This window comes from Hyla sarda, chromosome 10 (genome assembly GCF_029499605.1).
Source record: "Hyla sarda isolate aHylSar1 chromosome 10, aHylSar1.hap1, whole genome shotgun sequence".
Classification (NCBI taxonomy): Eukaryota; Metazoa; Chordata; class Amphibia; order Anura; family Hylidae; genus Hyla; species Hyla sarda.
The window spans coordinates 118755619-118769843 of NC_079198.1; the positions used below are offsets into that span (position 1 = coordinate 118755619).

Genomic DNA, 14225 nt, shown 5'->3' on the forward strand with positions numbered 1-14225 from the left:
ACCCAGTCGTGGTTTCCCCAAGTCCTGGGGATGGCCATAGACTACCAGAGGGTTTGTCCTCGGTTCCCGTCGATTCTACGGGGTCCGGGGTCGGAACTGCACCCGTTGGTGATTGGTTGATCTCGGGTCAACCTCAGCGGGTGATGAACTTTCAGCCTCAGCTAGAAGCCTCATACAGGATGCTTGGGCACCAGGTACCAGATCGGCTTACCAATCAGCCTGGGGACTTTGGGTTCATTGGTGCCTCTAATGACAGATGGATCCTGTACTTGCACCTGTTTCTGTCATACTGAACTACATTTTGGAAGCTTTCGACTCGGGGAAAGCTTACAGAACCTTGAACGTATATCGGTCTACCATTTCTACCAGCCATGCTTTGGTAGAGGGTGTGCCCGTGGGTCAACATCCGTTGGTCTGCAGGCTCATGAAGGGTATTTGTTTTAGGAGACCTCCCATGCCCCATTATGTCGGTCATTCTCAGTATGTTCTCCTCATGGGAGGATAATGAGACTTTGTCGCTTTGTTTATTGTCCTTTAAGTTGACTATGTTGTTATGCCTAGTTTCTATCAAACGTATATCTGATGTTAGGGCATTGGATATCTCTCGGAGGCAGTATACTCCGCAGGGTGTTCAGTTTTCGGTTTGTCGCCACACCAAAACTAATTTGCGGTCGTTTTTTTACCCTGGTTTTTTGGACCATCCAAAACTGTGTGTGGTTCGTTGTTTGAAAGCTTATGAGACTATGACGGCTCCGTTCAGGACTCTGCGTTGGTCTCAGTTGCTTATTCCTTTTTGTTCACTTCATTTACCAGTGTCTTCTCAAACGGAACATTGGGTTAGACTGACTGTGTCTTTGGCAGGTATTGATGTTCACAATTCAAACCTCATTCCACTAGAGGTGCAATATCTACCAAAGTCGTGCAGTCAGGAGGGTCTATAGCCGATATTTTGAAGGCTGCGCATTGGTCATCTGAATCTACATTCAGGACCTTCTATTTTAGACCGGAAAGTCATTTTTCTATGTCTGTTTTATGATATATATTTCTGCATTGTTTGTTGTTTTTTGTTTATTTCAAACATGCACTTTGATACGAGCCTCCTGTCTGCAATAAAATTGAGGATTTTCCTAATATAGTGACGGAAAATATAGATTTTATAAAGACAGGAGGCGAGTATCATCCCTCCCATTCTACCGCTCCCTGTAATGTTGTTTGTTTTTCAGGTTATTGAGCATTGTGTGAGAAGGATGTTTTTCTTTCCATTCCCATGGTGACGGTCTGTCGGATGGTGGGCTGCCATTGGCCGTTTCGTGACAACCTGGTTGCTTCAAGTTGTTGATGTTCATCGTTGTGTTGGGATCTGGTGGTTGGACACGTCGGCTGCATTCGGGTTATTGTCCTGCTCCAGTTTCGTTGCAGTTCGCAGAAGAAAGAGGGAGAGGAGGAGTTGGAGAAGACTAATATTACCTAGGCTGAAGGATGATTGGCTGATGTGTTAGGGGTGTTGCACATGGTTGCTAGGACACATATTCTTTTTTCTTTCATGTGAGAATGTTATGTCCATGTTTTCTTTCTGCTATTGAGCATTAAAAAGGAAGAATATGCACTTAGATACTCGGCTTCTGTCTTTATAAAATCTATATTTTCCGTCACTATATTAGGAAAATCCTCAATTTTACAAATATAAAAAATGCTGATTATTTGGTCACATCAGATCAAAGTGTTCTAAAAGATAATATTATTTAGAAGTAGTACCAGTAAAAGCTTCCGCTAACAATGCAAAAAAAATGCTCTTACACAGCTCCATAGGTGGAAAAATAGAAAAGTTATAGGAGTAAGAAAATTGGCTTTTCACATTATATATTTTTTTAATGTATTTATTTATTTTGTGTAGTACAATGAAACACAAATTGTCAAAATTTGGTATCACTGGAATTGAAATGACCAGTAGAATAAATATAGCATGTCAATTTTACTGTATGATGAATTCCGTAAAAATTGTTGCTTTACAAAATTGTGCGATTCAAGTTTTAAATTTTGCCCTACAAACCACTTTTTCTTTCTGGCTTCATAGTACATTATATGGTAAAATAGAGGGAGCCGGTAAAAAGTACAACGAATCCACTAAAAAAAAAAAAAAAAAACTAATGGGGTCAGGTACAGTATGGGTTAAAGAGATTGTTCATGATTAGAAAAACATGGCTGAAAAGATAGCACCATACATGGGCTCAGGATATTTGTGTTATTACAACTGTAAGTCTTATTCTCTTCCCCATGGCTACACTTGGTATGAGTAGGGTGTGTGTACACGTGTGTTTTTTCTACTTTATTTGTATTTTAGATAATTTTTTACAAATTTTTCTATATATATTTTAAATTACAATTTTACATGTGTCCCCCTGGATATTATGGTAAAGGATATTTGGGGGGGCATACACATGTTTTTCAAAGTGTATCTATTTATTTATATATATATTTTTTAATTCTTTATCTATTTAAATTTTTTTTTTTACATGATAAACCACCCACATTGGGAGATCCCCCCCCCCCCCAAAAAAAACAGACCAAACCACCAAATCAATATTTTCACCTTCTAGCTTACCCAGCTTTTCAGACTCGCAGAAAAGACACGCTAAAATGAATAACAAAAAAAAAAAAAAAACACAAAAAGAAAGGAGAGAAGAGGGAAAAAAAATATTATATAACTGGAGCATCAATATAAGCCACATGATCACCAGGTCCAAGAGAAGCAGTGACATGCTGTCTGTTATCAGAAAATGACTTATTGTTTAAAGGGGTACTCCGTTGCTAGACATCTTATCCCCTTCTTCAGATCATGTGACCAGTGACCACTATTGAGGCAGTAACGTTTCAGTACTTAAAAATAGAGTTTATATCATTTTATAACCTTAGATATTCTAATTCAAACACTGATTTTACTTTCTTGCAATAAAGGGTTATATTACTGCATTTAGTTAAAGGGGTATTCCAGGAAAAAACTTTTTTTTAATATATATATATCAACTGGCTCCAGAAAGTTAAACAGATTTGTAAATTAGGTTAAAAGGAGGATTTGGAGTGGCTCTTTGTTCTCACCGTAACCAATAGCAACCCGGGCTACCCAAAAAATATCACCTATACCCAAGGTAAACGGAAATAATGCTAGTTTACAAGAAAGAATTGGGGCTCAGGGTAAATGATGTATGGACACAACTGGCTGAATATGTTAAATGATAATATTTATTAATTATAGTAATCAAATTGTTTGTAAAATGTGGTCAGTACCGTGACTTACAGGGCCCTTGCAGAGCCACGGCACTCCCTGCAAAAAATATAGTATTGATAAAATTGCAAATAGAATTAAAATAAATTAATCATAAATATAAAATGTTATTTAAAACATAATAATATTATTGAGACCAATCAAAAATTATGGATATCCAACAAAAGGTCCTCTTAAGGGTTTGAACCTCCTTAAATGTTAGTAACTAATAGCAACCCATGGGGCTATTTATAAATAGCCCCATGGGTTGCTATTAGTTACTAACATCTAAGGAGGTTCAAACCCTTAAGAGGACCTTTTGTTGGATATCCATAATTTTTGATTGGTCTCAATAATATTATTATGTTTTAAATAACATTTTATATTTATGATTAATTTATTTTAATTCTATTTGCAATTTTATCAATACTATATTTTTTGCAGGGAGTGCCGTGGCTCTGCAAGGGCCCTGTAAGTCACGGTACTGACCACATTTTACAAACAATTTGATTACTATAATTAATAAATATTATCATTTAACATATTCAGCCAGTTGTGTCCATACATCATTTACCCTGAGCCCCAATTCTTTCTTGTAAACTAGATTTGTAAATTACTTCTATTGAAAAATCTTAATCCTTTCAGTACTTATGAGCTTCTGAAGTTAAGGCTGTTCTTTTCTGTCTAAGTGCTCTCTGATGACACGTGTCTCGGGAAACGCCCAATTTAGAAGCAAATCCCCATAGCAAACCTCTTCTAAACTGGGCGGTTCCCAAGACAAGTGTCCTCAGAGAGAACTTAGACAGAAAAGAACAACCTTAACTTCAGAAGCTCATAAGTACTAAAAGGATTAAGATTTTTTAATAGAAGTAATTTACAAATCTGTTTAACTTTCTGGAGCCAGTTGATATATATATATATATATATATATATATATATATATATATAAAATAAAAAAAAAGTTTTTCCTGGATAACCCCTTTAACTATCTGTACTTTTGACTGAATAGTTAAATGGAAACTATTGAAAAATGGGGCATGGATCTTAGGAGGCTGAGAGGGTGTGAATCATGTTTGGGGGGGGGGGGGGTGATTACGAAGCTCCTTATCACACCCCCTTAGGCCATTATGTACACCTCATTTTGCAATAAAGTTCTGAGGTATCCGACTAATCAATAAAAAGCACAGATAGTCGGCCACATTGTAAAACCCCTGAAAGTCATAAATAGGGGAAGCATTGCAAGAAAGAAAAAACACTGTTGGAATCAGGGCATCCAGTGCTATACAATTATATAAACTTTTATAATTGGAAAATTACTGCCTCACTGGTGGTCACATGATCTAAATGGGTTGAGGAAGATTGCAATAAATATATTAAAAAAACACCATTGGAACTGTGAATGTAATAAAAAAAAATGCTATTTTTTTGGTCAGACCACAGGTCCTCTTTAAAGGTTGATTCTATCTTTAACCTGATTCACTGAAGCTGTATTATCTGCCTTAGTTCATGATCCTGAATCTTAATTATTTCTTATATGAGCTGGATAGCCTGATGTAAAGCGCAACAACAGTGATTGGTTGAATTTTTGCACGCTGGAGCGGCAGCTTTGCACAATACTATGGCATTCAGTTTACAATTTGGGCGGGAATGTTGCAGGTCTATGGGGACTTCCGACAAAACTGTAGATTGGAAGCTGTAGTCTTGGCCCAGTCTCGGCTCAGGCGGCAGTCCGAAAAGTAACAACAGACATAAACATACTGTAAATCCTGCTGCCAAGTCATCACTGGAGTTGTGCTTTAAGTGGATAGTGTGCTCGTCACTAGTAATTCCTTTACTAAGGACACACTCAACAGAGATTAGGGCTCGTTCACATCACTCCTCCACTACTGGGAGCTCCGTTGTGAAAAGCGAAAGTTGAGTGGATAAAAAAGTGCTGCATGCACTGTATTTTTCTCCGCTCAACTCAACTACAATAACGGACACATAAAAGACCCCATTCAAGTCGATGGGATCTGTCGGACCTGGCAGTGTCCTTTGTGAAAGGGGACAGTTCGACTCCTTTGTTCGGCACCGAACGGGCCCTTCACAGGAAGGAGCTCAACGACGATGTAAACTTAGCCTCAGCTGAAACATTATAAAGCATAGCTTGCAACAAAAAAAATTTCAATTTTATCTCCAATCATAAACAAATTCCTCAAAGAGTTATTGCCGTCACCATCCTGTTCACAATTTTTTTTACTGCAGTTTTGAATTCCTTATTTCTGAGACTGTAAATGAAAGGATTTAATAATGGAGCAACAATCGTGTACATAATTCCGATTAACTTGTCCTCATCCTTACCATAACTTGACTTGGGTCTCAAATACATTAAAATAATTGAACCATAGAAAATAGAAACCACTGTTAAGTGAGACGTGCAAGTGGAAAAAGCTTTTTTCCTTCCAAGGCTTGAATGGATGTTCAAGATTGCCGATATTATCTTAATGTAAGAGCCAATTGTCAATGTGAGTGATCCCGATGCCATTATACTCCCAACAATAAAAACGATAAGCTCATTTATCAAAGTATCCTTACATGCCACTTTCAGTAATACAGGAACATCACAAAAGAAGCTATTGAGTGTGCGAGATCCACAGAAAGGCAATGCGAAAGTAAATGAGGTGTGGATTAAAGCATTGGTTGCACCAATGACCCATGACCCGGCAATGAGCTGAATACAGGCTATTTTGTTCATAATGATGGTATAAAGCAGTGGATGACATATAGCATTATATCGGTCATACGCCATGGCTGCAAGAATGTAGAACTCAGTCCCAGCCAACAGGAAGACACAGTACAACTGGGCCGCACAACCATAGTAAGATATGGTTTTAGTTTCCGACAGGAAATTGGCCAACATTTTAGGAGCCGTAGATGAAACGTAAAAAATTTCTAGAGAGGAAAAGTTGGTAAGAAAGAAATACATCGGATTCTTAAGATTCGGGCTTAAATTATACGCAAAAATTATGGATACATTTCCAATCAACGTGGTTATATATATAAGGAGAAACACAACAAATAGAATAAGTTTAAGTTCCGGCTTTTCTGTAAGTCCCACCAGTGTAAAGTCTGTGTTTATGGTCTGGGTCTTGTTGGACATTGTAATTTTTTCTTCTGTAGGGAAAATATGAGACAACTTTAATTGTAGCAGAAGCTTACATTATGAACTTTTAGCACCTTACAGTATTACTGTCATTTAACCCCTTGTGGATATTCAACACTAGAGATGAGCGAAGTTTTGAAAAATTTGATTAGGCTGATTCGCCGAATTTTCCCCAAAAATTTGTTTCGGTCCGAATTTATTTTGTGGCGAATCACTATTAAAAATGACTATTTCTGGTCTACAGAGAGCCTCAATAGGGATGTAGAACACCTTGCCTTGCTGTAACATGCATAGGGTGTGTGCTGGGTTGGTGAAATGATATTGTTATTCAGTATGACATGCAGATTCTTTTGGAAATATCCTTCATGCCATGAGAATGTAGTGACAAGAGTTTCTTTCCATTCTGGACTTCTTACCTGGCTTTTATGTATAGAAATTATTTACTTAAATTATATTAAGTATTATTTAAAAATTTACAAGTCACTTTTCATAAATTATAAAATATCTTTAAAAAAGTCTGCAAACTACACGGCTCTTATAACAATGATCAGATAAGTGCTACACATTGTTATATGATGTGCAGTACAGACAGAGCTGTAGCTAGCTCTTTTTGCTTCTGAGGTGAAAACAGAAATTAACAGCGATCAGATAAGTACTACACATTGTTACATGATGTGCATTACAGACAGAGCTGTAGCTAGCTCTTTTTGCTCCTGAGGCGAGAACAGAAAATTGTGACACCCCCCCCCCCCCCCCCCCCCATTTTGGCTTGGGAAATCTGATGTTTGGACATCACTGGCTCCTCACTTTGTCAGCAGGTCCTCATCCTCTATATGAAAAAATAAATCATTATAACACTGCCAGACAAGGTGCCACCAGAATATATTCCTGACACATTGTACCCATAATAATAATACTGCCACACATTGTTTCTTCTCAGTTTAGCTGAATTCTATCCCTGGACTGTCCTCCTTCATCTTCCTCCAGACCCCTCTGTCTTCCTCTAACCCCTCTGTCCTCCTCCATCCTCTTCCAGACCCCTCTGTCACCCTCCATTCTCCTCCAGACCCCTCTGTCCATCTCCATCTTCCTCCACCTCCAGACCTCTCTGTTCTCCTCCAGACCCCTCTGTCCTCCTCCATCCTCCTCCTCCAGGCCCCTCTTTCCCCTTATCACCCAGACCCCTCAGCCTCCTCCATCTTCCTCCTCCTCCAGACCCCTCTGTCCTCCTCTATCCTCCTCCTTCAGACCCCTCTGCACTCCTTCATCCTCCTCCAGACCCCTCTGTCTTCATCTAACCCCTCTGTCCTCCTCCAGACCCCTCTGTCCTCCTCCATCCTCTTTCAGACCCCTCTGTCCTCCTCCATCCTCCTCCTCCTACTCCAGACCGCTCTGTCCTCCTCCAGACCCCTCTTTCCTCCTCCTCCAGACCACTCTTTCCTTCTCCATTCCTCCTCCTTCAGACCCCTCTGTCCTCCTCTATCCACCTCCTCCAGACCCCTCTGTCCTCCTTTATCCTTCTCCTTTAGACCCCTCTGTCCTCCTCTAACCTCCTCCTTCTCCAGACCCCTCTGTCCTCCTCCATCTTTCTCCTCCTCCAGCCCCTTCGGTTCTCCTCCATCCTCCTCCAGACCCATCTGTCCTCCTCCACCCTACTCCTCCTCCGGACCCCTCTGTCCTGCTCCATCCTCCTCCTCAAGAACCCTCTGTCCTCCTCCATCCTCCTCTTCCTCCAGACCCCTCTGTCCCCCTCCATCTTCCTCCTCCTACATACTCCTCTGTGCCCCTCCATCCTCCTTCTCCAGACCCCTTTGTCTTCTTCCATCCTCCTCCTCAAGACCTCTCTGTCCTCCTTGATCCTTTCTCCGCCTCTTCCAGACCCCTCTTTTCCCTACTCCTCCAGACTCTATTGTATACACATCTATCATACATACATACATACTATTATATATACACACATCATACACTCATCTATCATACATACACACATCTATCACATACACATCTTTCACACATATATAATACTTACATATACACATCATACTGTACATACATATATACACATCATACATAACATACATACACACATCATACATAACACATACATACACGCATGACACATACATACACACATCATTCATAACACACATACACACACATCATACATAACACATAAATATGCACATAATTCATACATAATACGTACATAATACATACATAATAAAGAGAAAAAAAAGTGTAATTTCAGCTACCAGGTTGGATGCCAGGTCGGTGCTGTAGTAGTTTTGAGTATATTTGCTGGCAGAAGAGCCCAGACTGCAGAGAGAGGCCATGTCCTGTGTACCAGAACAAAGGAAAAAAGAACGTTGCCTCCAGCTCTTCCAAGGAAAACAGTGCTTGCAGTATTAAAAGATCAAACATTTAATCTGTATGCATAAAAAAAAGGGGGACATAAATCATAAAAGAGAAGTGAAATGCCAACATGTTTCGAGCTACATGTAGCTCTTAATCATGGCTAGTTGTACCTCAAAACACGCTGGAGTTATGCTTATCTTTTATGATTGTTGTCCACCTTTTTCTAGTTTTAATGCATACAGATTAAATGTTTGATGTTTTAATACTATAAGCACTGTTTTCCTTGGAAGAGCTGGAAGCAACTTTTTTTTCCCCTTTATTCTGATACATAATACATATATACACATGTCATACATACACACATCATACATACATAATACACACACATACACACACACACACACACATATATATATATATATATATATATATTCACATGATACATGCATAACACACACACATATATATATATACACATCATACATACATAAAATATAAATACAAACATCATACATACCATATGCATACATACACATCATACATTTATATAATATATCATACATACATACATGATACATATGTAATACACATCATAGATACATACACACATACACACATCATACATACAACATACATTCAACCCCCCTTCCCCTCTCAGTCGCCTTACCCCCATTCCACACACTCTGCTGACCTGCAGAGCCAACTCCCATCTGCTAAGGTGTGCTTTGCACCAGCCTTCACTTCTTCCTCATGCCGAGCTATTGCCACCCAGCGCCAGGAGTTGTTTGCAGGGCCATCTCAGGGGGTGGAAGCAGACGTGCAGACGTATGCACCTGTGCGGGGCAGTCTACTCCCAGCAGCCCCTGCGTCTGCCGTTAGCGCAGCATTGTTTTTGAGGCTGAGGAAGGGGGAAGTGTGCGCGGCCGGAGTAAGGGGTAAGTATGCGTGACCGGAGAATGGAGGCAGAGCGGCTGGAAAAGCAGGGCAGCCAGAGAAGCAGGGCAGGCCGGCCGGAGCCGCACACCAAAAATAAATAAAAAAGTTAAACATTGTGCCGAGACAGACAGCCAACTGGACAGCGCGGTCCAACGGGAAAATGCCCATTTTGCCCGATGGCCAGTGTGGCCCTGATTGAAGCTCAAAATCAGCAGAAATGTGTAAACCAAAAGGCGCAAAAAAGGCGCAAATAAACCCTGCTTGCGCCTTTTTTGCGCCTTTTGTAGACACAAAAAACTGTCTAAAGACAGTGATAAATGTCAGCCATTGTCTTTTTTTTTTTCTTCTTCCCCATCTGGCACAGGACATCATAAAAAAACAGTTCCAGACAAAACTCTTGGACAAAACCTGCAACACAAACATATTAGAATTAAGCTCTGCTCCTTTCCAGCATTATCCTCCCCTTTTCCCTTTCCAGCCTCCTCCAAACACAATGCCACCAGCCCCCCCACAAGCACACACAATGCCTCCTGCATTACTCACACAGTGACAGATGGGTGTACATGGGAGACAGAGGTGTACAGGGGTGTACATGGGTGACAGAGGGGTTTAGAGGGTGACAGAAGAATGTAGAGGGGTGACAGAAGGGTGTACGGGATTATAGAGGGGTGTCCATGGGTTACAGAGAGGTTACAAGGAGTGACAGAGGTGTAGAGGAGTGAAAGAAGGGTGGGGGTGCATTACCTGAAGCTGAGTAGGCATCTGTCAGCACTGCCCCTGCTCCTTCCCTCCATCCACATCATTCTGCTGAGGGACCAGGGAGAATCCAGAGTCCAGAGCTACTCTACAGGAGAGGGAGGATACACGAGGATTGGATCTGCAGCATTACCCGTCCTGGCACTGCACACAAACTTCCCTCCCGCCTGGCCTGCACGCCTGCCACTCCTAGGTGCGCAGGCCTGGGCAGAAAAAACAAAAAAATGTTAGTGCCATATTTCCCACCAGAGTGTCCTGGCACCCTGGTTGAGAATCAATGCCTCAGTGTAATGTGTGCTGGACCCCCCTTGTGCCCCCTTGCAACAGCGCACCTGAGGTGATCGCCTCACTCGCCTCATCAGAGCTACAGCCCTGATTACAGAACATACAAGTGCAAAAAACCCAATCTTCAAAAAAACACTAAAATCTGTGATAAAAGTGCTATAAAAAAAAGGTAGTATTATATGTGACAAGGCCATCAAGGGTGGATTTAAAAAGGGGCAGTTTAAGTTGTAAAAATTTCTGCAACAGTCCGTTCCATAAACCTGAGTGAGGGGAACTCTGAGGACAATACGCTCCAGTACGCTTAAACAATATTTGTCTACAACACCAGCAGGTATGTACTTTTGGCTGGCCTTTCACAATATCTAGGCCCATAAGACTTTAACAGGAACAAAATAGTACACCACTGAGATGTACGTATGTGGTATGCACTTATGAGGGGAGGACAATGCGCTCCAGTACGTTTAAAACAGTATTTGTGTAGAACACCAGCCGGTGTGTACTTTTGGCTAGCTTTTCACAGTATCTAGGCCCTTAAGACTTTAACAGGAACAAAATAGTACACCACGTATGTGGTATGCAATTATGAGGGGAGGACAATGCGCACCAGCACACTTAAAACAGTATTTGTGCACAATACCAGCAGTACACCCCGATGCTGCAGCCCACAGTCGCTGTGCACTACACCCAAAATTGCACTCTCTCAATCTCACTCCCTTCCCTATCAGTGCTTCTAGGCAAGATTTGGGCTTGAGGTGAATCAATTCTGTTCTGTGCAACACACTGCTCTCTCTACCTCTCTGTAATAGAATGCTGTAGTGACTGGGAGGTGAATCGCTGCGGTAAAAATGCTTTTCTGTGCAACACACAGCGCTGTCTGTCCCTGTCTATCTCTCTGCAATAGAAGGCTGGAGTGACTGGCCACAAGATGGCTGCCGATTATATAGGGCTGTGACATTACAGGGGTGGCTGGCTGCTGATAGGCTGCATGCTGCATGTGATACAGGGTCATGCCGCCTACCCTTGTCCCTGCCTTCCAAGGATTCCTTGCCCCATTTCCTCAAATGTGGATCCCCCATTTTAGATGCCCTGGAGCCTGGACTGCACTAAATGGAGTTTAATGAAGCGATTCCCTCAATCGAATCACGGCGATATTCGCATTCATTGCGAATCGAATTTTTCCTGAAATTCGTAATGAATTCAAATTCATCAGATTCGATTCGCTCATCCCTATTCAACACATATGTATGTTTTACTGTACAATGAGTCTTTGAAGCAATGGCACTCACACTCATGAGGGATAGTGAGTGACTGACATCAGTGGTCATGCTTATATCGGTGATAAACCTTTTAAAGGAAATTTGTCATCAGTGTCACCTGATCTAACCTGTTGGTACAGACAGGTAGTGCAGGGGACACTGATGACAATGGTACTTACCTTATCCCATTCCGTGCTATCATTCTCTGGCAAAATCTTCGGTATTTTCAGCTCCAGGCCCGACTTGGAGCATGGGTGGAGCTTAGTGACGTCACCGCTGCTGTTCTCTGCTGGGTCCCGCTGCTAGCAAACAGCAGCGCTGACATCACTAAGCACAGCCCATGCTCCAAGTTGAGCCCGGAGTTGAAGATACCCAAGAGGATTACCAGAGAACGACAGCACGGAACGGGAAAAGGTAAGTACTATTGTCATCGGTGTCACCTGCACTACCTGTCTGTACCAACAGGTGACACTGAAGACAGATTTCCTTTAAATTCTGTGATTGCTGAGAGGGACGGTGCAGGTTACCTGTCCCATTGTACCCCCTCCCCCACATTGGGGGCGATCGTTCTCTCTAGCAGCCTGAGTCCTCTTGTCAGTGGCTTTGCTAGGGTTGGTGTCACCCAGTGCGATAAAAAATGGTGTCACCCCAAACTCAACCCCCCCCCTCAATATTTTTTTTTTTAGCCTGTTGTGACAGACGCCAGTGGTGTAGCTCATTGTGGAAAATTATTTCCAGTATAATATTCAAATATGCCAATTGCCAAAGAATGGGACAGTGCTAGAGAAATTTTAACCATTTAAAACTAAAGCTCCCAGTATGATCTAAGCAGTGGTAAGTTTATGCTGGGAGTTGTTGTTTCACCCATGAAAACTGCAAAACCTTCAAGTGACTACTGCTCTGATGGGAAATAGGAGAAAACACAATGTTGTCAGTGACTACAGGTGATGTTTTCTCTATAGTGAATAGAATACACAATGATATCAGTGATTACAGGTGACGTCTTCTCTATAGTGAGAATACACAATGATATCAGTGATTACAGGTGACGTCTTCTCTATAGTGAGGAGAATACACAATGATATCAGTGACTACAGGTGACGTCTTCTCTATAGTGAGGAGAATACACAATGATATCAGTGACTACAGGAGACGTCTTCTCTATAGTGAGGAGAATACACAATGATATCAGTGATTTCAGGAGACGTCTTCTCTATAGTGAGGAGAATACACAACAATATCAGTGATTACAGGTGACGTCTTCTCTATAGTGAGGAGAATACACAATGATATCAGTGACTACAGGAGACGTCTTCTCCATAGTGAGGAGAATACACAATGATATCAGTGATTACAGGAGACGTCTTCTCTATAGTGAGGAGAATACACAACAATATCAGTGATTACAGGTGACGTCTTCTCTATAGTGAGGAGAATACACAATGATATCAGTGATTACAGGTGACGTCTTCTCTATTGTGAGGAGAATACACAATGATATCAGTGATTACAGGTGACATCTTCTCTATAGTCTTCGCTTATCTAATTCAGATGGTACATACCGCCATGACTTCATTCAGCTAAATCTTCTATCTGCAGAATGTGTCGCCCAAAGGGCATTGGCTTCTCACTATGTCAGTGCATTCTGATCCTTTATATGAAATCAATAATCGTTATAATACTGCGCTCCCTGAATATAATACTGCTATAAACTGCGCTCTCTGAATATAATACTGCTAAACACTGTGCTCTCTGAATATAATACTACTACACACTGTACCCTCTGAATATAATACTGGCACACACTGTACCCTCTGAATATAATACTACCAAACACTGCACTCTTTGAATATAATACTATCACACACTGTACCCTCTGAATATAATACTATCACACACTATACCCTGTCCTGTGCCCTCATCATATTAATGCCCCCTGTCCTGTGCCCCTGACATAATAATAATGCCCCCTGTCCTGTGCACACACATAGTAATTATGCCCTGTCCTGTTCCCCTCACATAAAAATGCCTTGTCCTGTTCCCCCGACATAACAATTCCCTCTGCCCTGTGCCCCCACATATAATACTAATGCCGTCGCCCCCCCCCCAATTAACCCTGTGCCCCTGACATATATATTCCCCTGTCATGTGCCACATATAATGCCCCCTGTCCTGTGTCCCTCACATATAATGCCCCATCAAATGTTCCCCTCTCATATAATGCCCCCTGTGA

At 41.4% G+C, this 14225-nt stretch overlaps 2 protein-coding genes across 2 annotated transcripts in view; both read right to left on the reverse strand.

Moving 5' to 3' along the window:
- The window catches only part of LOC130293327 (olfactory receptor 5V1-like), an 85766-nt gene that overhangs the window by 6748 nt on the left and 64793 nt on the right, over window positions 1–14225 (reverse strand). The gene's annotated exons all lie outside the window — the stretch shown is intronic.
- Window positions 5457–6401, reverse strand: LOC130293248 (olfactory receptor 5I1-like). Its single transcript, XM_056541750.1, has one exon. It carries the CDS (start codon window positions 6399–6401, stop codon window positions 5457–5459), a length of 945 nt encoding a protein of 314 aa, XP_056397725.1.